Source organism: Mya arenaria, chromosome 5 (assembly GCF_026914265.1).
Source record: "Mya arenaria isolate MELC-2E11 chromosome 5, ASM2691426v1".
In the NCBI taxonomy this organism is placed as follows: Eukaryota; Metazoa; Mollusca; class Bivalvia; order Myida; family Myidae; genus Mya; species Mya arenaria.
Genome location: NC_069126.1, coordinates 61,628,581 through 61,643,505, shown reverse-complemented (window position 1 = coordinate 61,643,505; position 14,925 = coordinate 61,628,581). Strand labels below are relative to the sequence as shown.

The window sequence follows — 14,925 nt, the reverse complement described above, 5'->3', positions numbered from 1 at the left end:
CCTTCTTAACTATTTGTTCTAATCAAAATAATACATTGAATTAACAATGAAAAAAACAATTTTTTTAACCGAAATTTTGTCTGGGACAAATAAAACACAGGTATTTTATTCGTCCATGATGTGTTGGAGGACAATATGTTTTGTCCCAGTGCTATTCATGTACAGATTATAAATGCGCTTTTGTGTTTGCAATTGATCTAAAAGCACAACAAAATCATAATGATTGTAAGGAAAACTTCAAGAATTTCTATTTATCCATCAAGATATTTTAGATAGAGGCCATCGTTTTATTTATTTAAATGTGAGTTTAAAAAGTGATAATATTGGTTGTATTGTATTTGTGTTTTACAAACAAAATGAGCATACCACAGCAATAATTTATTTGCGAAATAGTCGGTGTGCATTATAATGAATTACAATATACAGTAAGCTTCAAACAAAACAAATGGTAACCTAGACGGGTAATGTTCCCCAGGAAATGTTTTATTTTTATTTATTTGCAGGTAGGAGCATACCAGTTTGTAATGAAAATACATTTCTTTTTAGCTAGTTATAAGATATGTTGTGATATGAATAAATAAACGATTGTTGACGGAGGCTATGATGATTTTGTGGTCCACATCAACATCATTTTTGTCCCTTATAAATACATACTTATTATATTATTGTTATAACGGGGATTACGTTTTCGGTAGTTTTCATAAAGACGGTACCAGTGTCAAACAGAAAGAACATTCTAGTTCAATTCCATTGGTGTGGATGTTTCCAGTACAGCTTAAGACTTTATATGACTTTCATATCATTTCCAATTATCCAGATAATTTTTATTCGCACACATCTCGATTTCGATTGGTTTGTTGAATAATGCAGGTTTTAAAAATATGCATCTTGCATTTTTGGTGTTAAAATCGAGCTCAGGATCAGTAATATTGTTCAGGCTGCATGCACACCCACGGTTTATTGATTTATAAACATTCTAAAATACAATGCATTGTAACGAAGTATAATTCTAAAAATTGACCGTAATGACCTTACTATAGGTGTAACTACCGCATATTGACCGTAATGACCTAACTATACGTATTCTACCGTATATTAACCGTAATGACCTAACTTTCTGTAAAGTACCGCATATTGACCGTAATGTCTTTACAGTACGTATACTACCGCATATTGACCGTAATGACCTTACTATACGTAAACTACCGCATATTGACCGTAATGGCCTTACTATACGTATACTACCGCATATTGACCGAAATGACCTAACTATACGTATACTACCGCATATTGACCGTAATGACCTTACTATACGTAAACTACCGCATATTGACCGTAATGACCTTACTATACGTATACTACCGCATATTGACCGTAATGACCAAACTATACGTATACTACCGCATATTGACCGGAATGACCTTACTATACGTATACTTCCGTATATTGACCGTAATGACCTTACTATACGTATAATATCGCATATTGACCGTACTGACCTAACTATACGTATACTACCGCATATTGACCGTAATGACCTAACTATACGTATACTACCGCATATTGACCGTAATGACCTTCCTATACGTATACTAACGCATATTGACCGTAATGACCTTACTATACGTATACTACCGCATATTGCCCGTAATGACCTTACTATACGTATACTACCGCATATTGACCGTAATGTCCTAACTATACCTATACTACCGCATATTGACCGTAATGACCTAACTATACGTATACACCGCATATTGACCGTAATGACCTTACTATACATATACTACCGCATATTGATCGTAATGTCCTAATTATACGTATAACACCGCATATTGACCGTAATGACCTTAATATACGTATACTACCGCATATTGACCGTAATGTCCTAATTATACGTATACTACCGCATATTGACCGTAATGTCCTAACTATACGTATACACCGCATATTGACCGTATTGACCTTACTATACATATACACCGCATATTGACCGTAATGTCCTAACTATACGTATACACCGCATATTGACCGTAATGACCTTACTATACATATACTACCGCATATTGATCGTAATGTCCTAATTATACGTATAACACCGCATATTGACCGTAATGACCTTAATATACGTATACTACCGCATATTGACCGTAATGTCCTAATTATACGTATACTACCGCATATTGACCGTAATGTCCTAACTATACGTATACACCGCATATTGACCGTATTGACCTTACTATACATATACACCGCATATTGACCGTAATGTCCTAACTATACGTATACACCGCATATTGACCGTAATGACCTTACTATACGTATACTACCGCATATTGACCGTAATGTTCTTACTATACGTATACTACCGCATATTGATCGTAATGTCCTAATTATACGTATAACACCGCATATTGACCGTAATGTCCTTAATATACGTATACTACCGCATATTGACCGTAATGTCCTAATTATACGTATACTACCGCATATTGACCGTAATGACCTAACTATACGTATACACCGCATATTGACCGTATTGACCTTACTATACGTATACTACCGCATATTGACCGTAATGTCCTAATTATACGTATAACACCGCATATTGACCGTAATGACCTTAATATACGTATACTACCGCATATTGACCGTAATGTCCTAATTATACGTATACTACCGCATATTGACCGTAATGACCTTACTATACGTATACTTCCGCATATTGACCGTAATGTCCTAACTAAACGTATTCTACCGTATATGAACCGTAATGACCTAACAATTCGTAAACACCGCATATTGACCGTAATGTCCTAACTATACGTATACTAGCGCATATTGACCGTAATGACCTAACTATACGTATACTACCGCATATTGACCGGAATGACCTTACTATACGTATACTACCGCATATTGACCGTAATGTCCTAACTATACGTATACTACCGCATATTGACCGTAATGACCTTACTATACGTATAATATCGCATATTGACCGTAATGACCTAACTATACGTATACTACCGCATATTGACCGTAATGACCTAACTATACGTATACTACCGCATATTGACCGTAATGACCTTACTATACGTATACTACCGCATATTGACCGTAATGACCTAACTATACGTATACTACCGCATATTGACCGGAATGACCTTACTATACGCATACTACCGCATATTGACCGTAATGACCTTACTATACGTATACTACCGCATATTGACCGTAATGTCCTTACTATACGTATAATATCGCATATTGACCGTAATGACCAAACTATACGTATACTACCGCATATTGACCGTAATGACCTTACTATACGTATACTACCGCATATTGACCGTAATGTCCTTACTATACGTATACTACCGCATATTGACCGTAATGACCTTACTATACGTATACTACCGCATATTGACCGTAATGACCTTACTATACGTATAATATCGCATATTGACCGTACTGACCTAACTATACGTATACTACCGCATATTGACCGTAATGACCTTACTATACGTATACTACCGCATATTGCCCGTAATGACCTTACTATACGTATACTACCGCATATTGACCGTAATGTCCTAACTATACCTATACTACCGCATATTGACCGTAATGACCTAACTATACGTATACACCGCATATTGACCGTATTGACCTTACTATACATATACTACCGCATATTGACCGTAATGTCCTAATTATACGTATAACACCGCATATTGACCGTAATGACCTTAATATACGTATACTACCGCATATTGACCGTAATGTCCTAATTATACGTATACTACCGCATATTGACCGTAATGTCCTAACTATACGTATACTACCGCATATTGACCGTAATGACCTTACTATACGTATACTAGCGCATATTGACCGTAATGTCCTGACTAAACGTATTCTACCGTATATGAACCGTAATGACCTAACAATTCGTAAACACCGCATATTGACCGTAATGTCCTAACTATACGTATACTAGGGCATATTGACCGTAATGACCTAACTATACGTATACTACCGCATATTGACCGGAATGACCTTACTATACGTATACTACCGCATATTGACCGTAATGTTCTTACTATACGTATACTACCGCATATTGACCGTAATGACCTTACTATACGTATAATATCGCATATTGACCGGAATGACCTTACTATACGTATACTACCGCATATTGACCGTAATGACCTTACTATACGTATACTACCGCATATTGACCGTAATGTCCTTACTATACGTATAATATCGCATATTGACCGTAATGACCAAACTATACGTATACTACCGCATATTGACCGTAATGACCTTACTATATGTATACTACCGCATATTGACCGTAATGTCCTTACTATACGTATACTACCGCATATTGACCGTAATGACCTTACTATACGTATAATACCGCATATTGACCGCGATGACCTAACTATACGTATAATACCGCATATTGACCGCGATGACCTAACTATTCGTAGAATGCCACATATTGACCGTAATGACCTAACTATACCAGTACGTATAGTTCCGCATATTGACCGCGATGATCTAACTATACGTAAAATACCGCATATTGACCGCGATGACCTAACTATTCGTAGAATGCCACATATTGACCGTAATGACCTAACTATACCAGTACGTATAGTTCCGCATATTAACCGCGATGACCTAACTATACGTATTATACCGCATATTGACCACAATGATGTCGTAACTATACGTATTCTACCGCATATTGTCCGTAATGTCCTAACTATACGTATTCTACCGCATATTGTCCGTAATGACCTAACTATTCGTATACACCGTATATTAACCGTAATGACCTAACTATACGTATTCTACCGCATATTGTCCGTAATGACCTAACTGTACGTATTCCACCGTATATTAACCGTAATGACCTAACTATACGTATACTACCGCATATTGTCCGTAATGACCTAACTATACGTATTCTACCGCATATTGTCCGTAATGTCCTAACTTTACATATTCTACCGCATGTTGACCTTAATGACCTAACTTTACGTATACTACCGCATATTGACCGTAATGGCCTAACTTTACGTATACTCCGCATATTGACCGTAATGGCCTAACTTTACGTATACTACCACATATTGACCGTAATGGCCTAACTTTACGTATACTACCGCATATTGACCGTAATGGCCTAACTTTACGTATACTACCGCATATTGACCGTAATGGCCTAACTTTACGTATACTCCGCATATTGACCGTAATAACCTATTTTACCTCATATTGACCGTAAAATGACCTCACTATACTTATAAAACAACCTTCATTTTAGCCAATGCAATTGCAGAAAGGCAATCATTAAGTACTAGACTTAATCATAACGAGTTTCGTCTTTCGCGGGTGTTTAAAGGTCCGCCTACTGCCACTCATTCAATACACACTCATTGCGTCAGAGTTTGCCTTGTCAATGTATCAGCCAATGAGGTTGATTTCTTAGTCAGTTAGATGACCTGAAGGAATTTCTTAATACTAAAGAATGGCTCTTTTGCTACGCTCACTCCGCCCATTCTTATTTATAAAGAATTTACTTCATGTTATCTAACTATTACACATAACGCCGGGTATTGCCTAACTTTTCTGATATGGTACCGCATATTGAGATTAGTGCTTGCCCTACATTGTCAGCCAATCAGGGGCACTAGATGTTTAAAATGTTTAGTATCTTATTTGTGAAGAATCGTAACATATTGTTGAAGACGACTCTTCGTAAATAAGTCAATTGCTATAGCTGCGCATTCGCATATAGCCATGTCTACTGTAAAGCTGATGCAATTTGGGCGTTTATCACTCATTAACAGGTAGATCAATCATCAGGCTGATAAAGCACGTTGTTCCTTATTGAAACTTGATTTTGTAACATTTTAGACGTCCTTCCTGGTTATAACACAACCTCATCCTTGGCCCTGAATTTTTCTCTTCGACTTTACACCTCACCCAAAAACCTTATATGACTTAAACAATTATCGGAGCACTCGTCGAATTGGCATTGCCCGAGAGCGAGTATAAATAAACATAAAGCCATCACGCCAATCTCGCTTAGTGACTGTTGGTCATTGGTCATTGTTACTTTAAACAGGACCTTCTTTAAATGTAAAGCTGCTGGGATTGTCCTACTTGTGTATTGTAGGGTGCTGCATCATTCGATTATATGATAACAAATCAACAAGAGAACAATGTATTTAAAATGATGATTTAATAAACAGTTATACACACTACTTATTTACAAGAATAGAGCTAAAACAAAAACAAACAAAAACTTATATTGAGCATATAAAGAAATATAAAATAGACAAAACTATTACAACTGATGTGCTTGCTATGTAATGCAACCCTGGTACCATAATTTAGTTTTAATGTTAAGTAACACGCCAACTCTCTATCAGCGGAACTACAGCAAATGACCAATAATGAGGTCATTAATGATTTTACTAAGATTTCTTTTGATGGAAATTAATAACATGTTGAACTTAACGACGTGAAATTAAAAAAAAGCTGCACTCAAAAAGAAAAAAGGCTGTTTTGAATTGAATTATTTTTCATAGGTGTCAAAATCGATTCATAATGTTATTTTTTTATGTAATTATATACATTATTATACAATATAAATAAAAATTGGAATTAAATTATTTACGTTCCCTGTGCGATACTCCCACCATACCTTGTCATAAACCAACCCTGGATTCAGTAAAGGCTACCAGTCGCTTACGTTAACAAACGTGTTTGTTTTGTTTCCCTGTTACATAACAACACATACCCTGAAAGCAGGGAACAAAAATCGCAGACTCCTTTAATTAGGCTAAACTGAACTCCGGACAGGAGCGCTGTACAACATTTACGTATACATTTAATATTTGTCCATAAGCCGGTCTTCCTCTTGCACCCATGATCTCGAAGTATTTAGGAACAAAGTTTTGCTGAATGCTTGATAATAGTTAAACAAATAAAACAAAACACGATTCAGTTTGTATATTTAGGAACTATTTCTTCGGCGCAGGCGCCTTGTACAACTTAAGCGTATACAGTAAGTTCGTAAATGCGCCCAAATCAATTAATCCATCCTCGCCGACCGCACTCTTCAGGAAGAACTCAATCTCCTTTTCCTCGAGGTTTCTGCCGGTGGCCGTCTTTAGTGATTTCAGCCCCTCCTTCGCCTCATCGGCGTCAAGCTTTCCACTTCCGTCCGCGTCAATCTCCTTAAATTTGGCGATCACTTCTTGACAACTGAAAAACACAAATGGTGAGTTAGATACGAAACACCAATTTAAAAACAGCACGTGTTCACCTGGAGCTGTCATAATAACTGTTTTAATAGGACACATTATTTCACGGACATACTTTATAGCATGTGTTCGGCATATCTATAAAAAATGCAATATGCAAAACCATAGCTTACTCATTTATCGCATGCTTTACTGTTGTGAAATAATTTTTTGAATAGTATTTCACATGATTCCGATTCCGCGTATTAATACATTTAAAACCGGAAAAAGGAAGTCATTTACCTCCTGGTATCGTCGAATTTAGATTGCTTTAGAAGATATACCTTATTGCCAAAAATAATGGAAATAATTGAAAATAAATTCCAACGATCACAGTTATAGCTAATCACTGAAGGTATTCGTTAAAACCAAAGAGAGTACGTTTAATGTTAACGACTTATATTTCTCAAACGTTGACATGCAAATTGGACAAAAAGACCTCAAGGTCAATAAAACTAGAACTATCACTGGAATAATGACTACTTCTACACACAGCCTCGCCACAGGACATCATTTTCTCCCACCTCAAATATGTAGATCCAATAATTTAACCATGCTAGAAATTCTTATCTTACCCACGGGCGAAGATAAAATTCCCGTATGGAACTCCTTTTTAATGGTCGCCACATTGAAATTACCTCCCTTGTTGAAGACTGTCGTTTGTAGCATCATGGAAACCTTGTCTTGTGGCAATAATTAGAACGCTAATCAATTATTTCTCGCTTCAAATGTCACCATAAAACAGTTTTCACGCAACTTTCAAGAAATAATGCTTCACCCTCCATAGAACTATTTAAAGACCGATTTGACTATTAACATACATTTTGTAATCTGAATCACTGTGCGCATATCCATGACAACCACGAATTATCGCATATCCATACGCACTTATTTTCACTAAGCACAAAAGAGTTTCAGCAAAAATATGCATTTTTACTTAATTTTGATTAACTGAGGTGGGAGAAAAAGCATCTACCATAGCCGCTCGTATAAGATAGGTTCATCCCGACCCTCGCGCAGGGTGTTTTGTGGAAACTCGGTAAACCTCGTTTCCGCAAAACACCCTACGCTCGGGTCGGAATGAACCTATTTTACACTCACGGCCATGGAAGATACTTATAATATCAGGCAGACCATAAAACAAATATACTTTTTTTTACTTTTTAATTACTACAAAATATGTACTATTATTAAAACGCGCACTCAATAGTTATAATTCTCACCTTGCACTAGCTCTCTCTTAACTTTAATGTCAGGCACTACACATATCTAAAGCAGTCCTAATTGCAAATATATACTAAGCATCAGAACACTCACTCTTAAACTATATGCAGGTAGTTCGCTACACAAACTCCAAGGATACTATTCCGTGGCTACCGACAAAATATGTCAGCCGATATGACAATGTTTATGAATATTAAGATCATTTCACAAAGTTCAAGGACAAGTAACGGAGAGATTAGGTTCTGGCTCGTGAAAAATACCTCATGTACTCGATAATTATATCAAATAAAGGACACATAACTCTTGAACTACTTGACCAATACTGCCAAAAAATGTGTGAAGTTTTAGTACAATTCCTGGTGTTCAAGTGCACCAACTTTCAAAACGACCCCCTTTGCTTGCTGGGGTATAGCACATCAACTAGCACATTCGGAGCTCCTCGGCCATTTTTTACGAAAACAACCTCGGATGTATGCCGGTACAACAGTAGAAGTAGTTCGTAAACTTTTGAACTATATTATTAATTAAATGTAGTGTTTAAGCTTGTATTTGTAGATCCAAGTTTAACTGTATTGCCAGTGAAGTGTAAAATTGCAAACATAATTAAGATTCCCAAGAGTTAAGTCATTAAGTTTAACCGCTAAATCGAATTTACTACGCGATCTATTTGCAGCGTAGTTAAATTGTACCGATTTCTGACACCTTAAACCGTCCATATTCATCCGAGGTTGTTTTTTTTGCAGAAACTGGCCGAAGAGTTACGAATGCAAATAGCACAGTAGCTGGAGGATAGGTGAGCGATTCAGGGCCTTAATGACACTCATGGAAAAACTTATATCATAGTTTTCACACCCTGGCACATAAAACACTAGAAATGCATAAGCAGTGACAAAGCATGTTATTTGATGAAGTCATAAACCTCCTGAAGCGCTATCTGTCAGGGTATATCAAATATGATTTTAGGTTTCCCCACGAGTACAATTAAAGCTGCACTCTCATGGACCGTTTTAATATTTTTTATTCTCATTTTTGCCTTGGAATGAGCCAGTTTTTGCGAAAATGTCATAGAACCAGAGATATAAGTTTGCTGATGAAGGATCAGATCGCAGTTTTTCATATTTACGTTCGAAAATTGATGTTTTGGCATGCCTATTTTTTCTGAAAGCGTTAATAACGCTTCAAGTTAGCCACAAAACTTCGATTTTCCAACGTTAGTATTAAAAATTGCGATCTGATATTTTCTCACCAGTCTTATATCACTGCTTTCCAGATATTTATGCAAAAATTGGTGCATTCCAAGACAAAACATAAAAATAGTTGTCAAAACGGTCAATCTGTGAGAGCGCAGTTTTAAGACCCTTAATCGCCCATCTATCCTCAACCCACTGTGTATCAGTTTAGAGCGTTCACTTACTGGTCTCCCATGCACATAAAGAACTGCTGGAACTCCCAGATGGACATGATGCCATTCATATCCTTATCGAAAGTGTGAAACATGATCTCCGACTGCTCCTCATCCAGACCAAACTCGTTAGAGAAGAGCGTCATTGCCTGGTCTTTCTTCAGGTTTCGCACGTTGTTCTTCATGTATTTCTCGAACACTGCCATAACCTCCGGCCTGCAAATAAGAAATGTGGCAACGTTATTGAAACTATCATCATAGCCTTCTTAGAACATTATTTTTACCTGGTTTTCATGTAAAACTATCATCCCGTTCGACTGAAATGGAAGATTACACTAATCATAAATTAATTATTATGATATCAAATTCATGATACTATATGTGCAGGGGTGTTCCTGGATCTTTTTGAATTGTACGCCAATATACTTGACTGAGTTGTAGAAATATGAAGGTCTTTCATAAGAGTGGTCTCCAAAAGTTATATTGGTACGTGTGTGCGGGCAGGGTGTCCCATAACGAAGATTGTTTTTAAATAATACAATAATGAAAGAACCTTTTTTACCATTTTGAATGCCAACCTTCAGTAAAATTACAACTTTAAGAAGCAAAGCGTTTTTCGCATAAACAACTCATTAGCCTTCAGTTTTAGCACCTTTGTCTTTTGTGGGGAACCTTAACTGATTTATACGTCGGACGTACTGGCGAATGGCTAGGTAAGCCCCTGATGTGCTTTTAATTACTGCTAGATCCTTAATAAATGTACTTTTCTTTGGACCGATGAGAGTGGAGTTATTATTCAAGTTAACGCTTGATACCACATGTGCGATTTCTTTCTATTTTGATCACTGGAGTTTGATAACACGTACAGACAGAACAATTAGGTACAGGGGGTAACATGTGGCAGTACTAGTACTTGCAGTGTGTGCACAATTAATGCAAGAAACCTATGTTTTGTGTTGTATTATGTATTTGATGACGTTAATGCGATGATTGGGAAGTCGTCTCGGAATTTCAAACTAGAACCTTTGAGGAGGGTTTAATAAGAATGATTTCGATCTCTTGATAGTTGTTTTGATTACTGTTTTGTGTACATAATTCAAACTTCAATTCATTGAGCATAACATTACTAAGGTATAATACATAAAAGCGTACGTTATTTATTTTATAGCCTTAGACTTACTGTTCACCCGTTAATAAAAATATTTTTATATATAACCGTACACGTGAAGAACTATATTAGTTTGTCTGTGTTGTCATCCTAGATATGAATATTACGATCCATAAAACGATATTTATATGTGAAAGAGGCATTGTGTGAACAAACATCATATTTATTATTACCTGTGTATTTACTATGTTTTTTTGTTAACATGTGATTACGACTTACCTTGACGATACACCTTGTAGGAGTCTTAATAAACTATATCTTATTTTCTGTTTAGTTTGACTTCAAGCCCATTGAATTACACCCGGAAGCAGGTTTGCTTTTTCTCATTAATTTTCCTCATGTATACCTACCGATTGCTTTGAAGGCAAACAGCTCATTACCGCAAAATCCATCTAAATTTCTTCTTATCTTATTTCCAGAAAAAAAATATACTTCGTCTTTTTTATTACTACACATATATCATTGGGTATATGATATTCCTAATTTTAGTATCTCTTCAGTCGTATGAAATAAAAATTAATTTATTTTCAAAATACATTATTTTCATTGACTTTATTGAAAACACATGCTTGAATGTTAAAAGCACTAATTCATCTCTTTTTATTTGACAATGGAAATTTAAAGAACTCGACTAAAGATAGCCGGTTTCGGATATTCATAAAACATCTTAAGTCATTTATTTTCTTAAGTCATTTTCCTAAGTAAAGTAATACTATTTCACTGCTTATATGATATAATAATTTAAATATATCTGAACTTTTTAATAGACATTGATTTAAATCGACATAGATACGTTTAATTTTAAAACACTTATACTTTTCTTTTAATTTGACCTTGGAAGAAGAGAGAAATCGACTTAAGTCAAGAAATTACCTAAGATTGTATAAAAATACCCGCCCAGAACAATAACCAACGATATATATTTGTTTTACGTTTTCTTGGTATTCCAACCCCTGGTATGACTGAGACATTCTTGCTTCACAATAAAAGCATATTATCTGCATGACATGTTTAGTATAGACAATTTGTTTTGTAGAGGAAATGAGTAGAGCTTATGCTGAATATAAAATGTTTTTAAGTGTTTAGTTTTTTTTCTATAGCATTACGTATGGCACTTATCTTTACAAAACTTCTGGCATTATGTGAGAATTAATAGAGTCTCTGGAGATCAAACGTGATGACGCATTCAAATAATACATTGTAAACTACAGTGCCAAGCCCAGAAGACAAACATTTTACGAAGACCCGGTAAATGGCCAATGGCTAACAGACACAGAAAGCCACAACAATAGGCCACACATGCATCAACATATCTTTCTTAATTAATGTTTGGGTACCGCATTGGTACGGTCAGGGAAGCAGGGGTTCACTTTTGGTGTGTAATAATGGCCGATCTTTATTGATAACTGTCGGTATAACCGCCTTTAAACAGTCAGCGAAACAAAAGTTTACTAGGGGTTTATGGCTCATCTTTATAAATAAATGTTGATGCTACTGCCTTAAAAAGGCCAGAAAAAAAACAAACGTTTACTAGGGTTTAGGCTTTATAAATGTCGAGGTAACTTCTTTGAGGCGCCGGTCAGCGAAACAAGAGTGCATTGGGGGTTTTAAGTAGTTCGTGGCCTATCTTTATAAACATGTTGGGATTTCTTCTTTGAAGCGGTCAGCGAAACAAGAGTTAACTGGTTATTGTAATAGTTTATGTCTAACTTGAACAATCGCCAGGAAGGATTCTATTGCCGTTCTAGTATGAGCAAGAATCTATTCAGAAATAAATTTTACTATTATTAAAAAGAGTTAAAATTATATATACATTTCCTTAAATAATAGTGGTTAACAATAATAATGAAACTATAAGAACGCGCCAAGTAGCCAATAGCTTATTTTATGGCCTTAGCCTTAACGACACAAAGAATAGTTTTCAATAAATATTTGGTACCGCATTGGAACGAATGATTCCACCACTACTTCCCCCGACTCTTTTTTCGTATTGAAGAACACAAAGCAATAAGACAAATTAAGGTTTTGGTTTGCGAAGAAAGCATGTCAATATTCCTGAAATGCGTTGACTAATAATCATCAAAAGACTTTGGCATAACATGGAAAATCGACGAAAAAAAAACCACAAACTCATAACTAGTATCGAGTCATTCGCGTGGTTCGTCGAGGTAATGACTATACCACGCTACCGAGCACTGAAAAACATTTGGTAATTAGGCACTGCGAGAAACTATGTGGTTAAAACTCTGTGATATTAATTTCAGAATATCTCTTCGCATTCTTAAAAGCAAGCACATGACTTATGGTTTCTTGAATGTTACCGGTAAAAATAAGATATCACGCTTGTTTTTGCCCCATAAATATGTTAAAACACAAACCAGTTTGTATTAGCTATATTAATGGTACCTTAAGGTTCAAAATCAACGTAAGCGCGAGTATCCTGTTTCAACATCGCTCGAATTGTCCTCAGTAAGAGTTAAAAAAAGAAACAAAATCGTCAATATACCAACAGCAGTATTCAAAATAATTAATATACAGAACGAAAAAAAAATACAAAAACTTACGGCACTTTTCCTCGTCTCATAGCCATGTTTATGTTCCAATCAGCACGAGATCAGTGAATAACAGAGGTCGATCAATCGTTCACTCCTGTGGCAAGACACACTACAGGTACATAGGTAGCGGGTGGAGTCCTTTCCCATAAGCCTTCCTGTTAGATTGGCCCCATGCTTCATGTTGTATTAATTGTATATCGTATGCACCATCAATATTTTATCTTTATCATTATCTTCAAGAAATACCGATCATGGATTTTATCTCCACCTGAGCATATTTTTATTTATATTTAGAGTATGGGAAGTATTTGACTCATTTTTGATGCGAAGAAAATTAGCGCGAATTACAATGTATAACAAATGGAATACTTTCTGGGTACCATTCGAAACCATTGAGACATGATATTAAATATCCTTTAAGAGTGGTACTATTTTGCTTATTTTTGTTGACAAGAAGATTAACGCGACTTATTAAAAATGGAATTCCTTGTAAGTTCCATTTGAAGTCATTGCGAAAATCAACGCAGCTACATTTGATTTAGATATATTAGCTTTGAATTTTACATTTACCGGTATTATACATTTTTTACATAACGATCAAGTGTTTCCGGTCATTTGAACAGTGCTGGAAAATAACAAAGTGACGCGCAACAACGCGCCAATTGAAATTATCTAAATAAAAATGTTAATGCAACTAATTAGTATTATAAGAACGTGTCAAAAAAGCAAAATCAAACGGTTTTGTGTGAAGAAAAAACATCATTAAGCTTTATTAATGCGATGTTCTTTGGAACTATTTGACGGCAATTGTGATTTCAAATTACTGCGCGTCATGACGTCAGTAAACAACGACGCACGCGTGACTCCAGTCTGCACCGAAAATGAAAGCTACTTAATTTTTGTCTCGCCAAAACTGTTTCCTAGTAGCCATGCTACCCCAGCCTCCCCACCGTTGCCTGCTCATGAACTCGGCGGGTTGCTGGGTACATGCATATGTCGGCGATCAATTAGATCTTTATCATCAATAATCATGTTATCGAGTAGGATACAGTTTATGAGTGAGTAGATATTATCATTCCCCTCACAGATATATTTAGTACAAGAAAGTTGACCTTCACCGACAATTATGCTATCCGAATAAATACACCGAGGTGATATGACTGGTTTAAAAATACAATAATACTAAACTGAAACTCCAAAAATGGGTTATTTCTCAATTCTGTAGAATCTTTATTATTGTTC

General features: G+C 35.8%; 1 protein-coding gene across 1 annotated transcript; it reads right to left on the bottom strand.

The window, feature by feature from the left end:
- Positions 1-6,249: 6,249 nt before the first annotated feature.
- Positions 6,250-13,824, bottom strand: LOC128233910 (uncharacterized). The gene is made up of 3 exons (XM_052947789.1): positions 13,693-13,824; positions 9,973-10,176; positions 6,250-7,296 (listed from the first exon to the last, which is right to left on the bottom strand). Exons 1-3 carry the CDS (start codon positions 13,716-13,718, stop codon positions 7,053-7,055), a joined length of 474 nt encoding a protein of 157 aa, XP_052803749.1. The 5' UTR covers positions 13,719-13,824; the 3' UTR covers positions 6,250-7,052.
- Between the last annotated feature and the right edge of the window lie 1,101 nt (positions 13,825-14,925).

Excerpts from the sequence above, each read along its gene's own strand:
- LOC128233910 (XM_052947789.1), bottom strand. The coding sequence starts at position 13,718 with ATGGCTATGAGACGAGGAAAAGTGCC. Across the intron at positions 10,177-13,692 it reads ATGAGACGAGGAAAAGTGCC|GCCGGAGGTTATGGCAGTGT; the intron begins GTAAGTTTTTGT and ends TCTTATTTGCAG. Across the intron at positions 7,297-9,972 it reads TTTATGTGCATGGGAGACCA|TTGTCAAGAAGTGATCGCCA; the intron begins GTAAGTGAACGC and ends TGTGTTTTTCAG.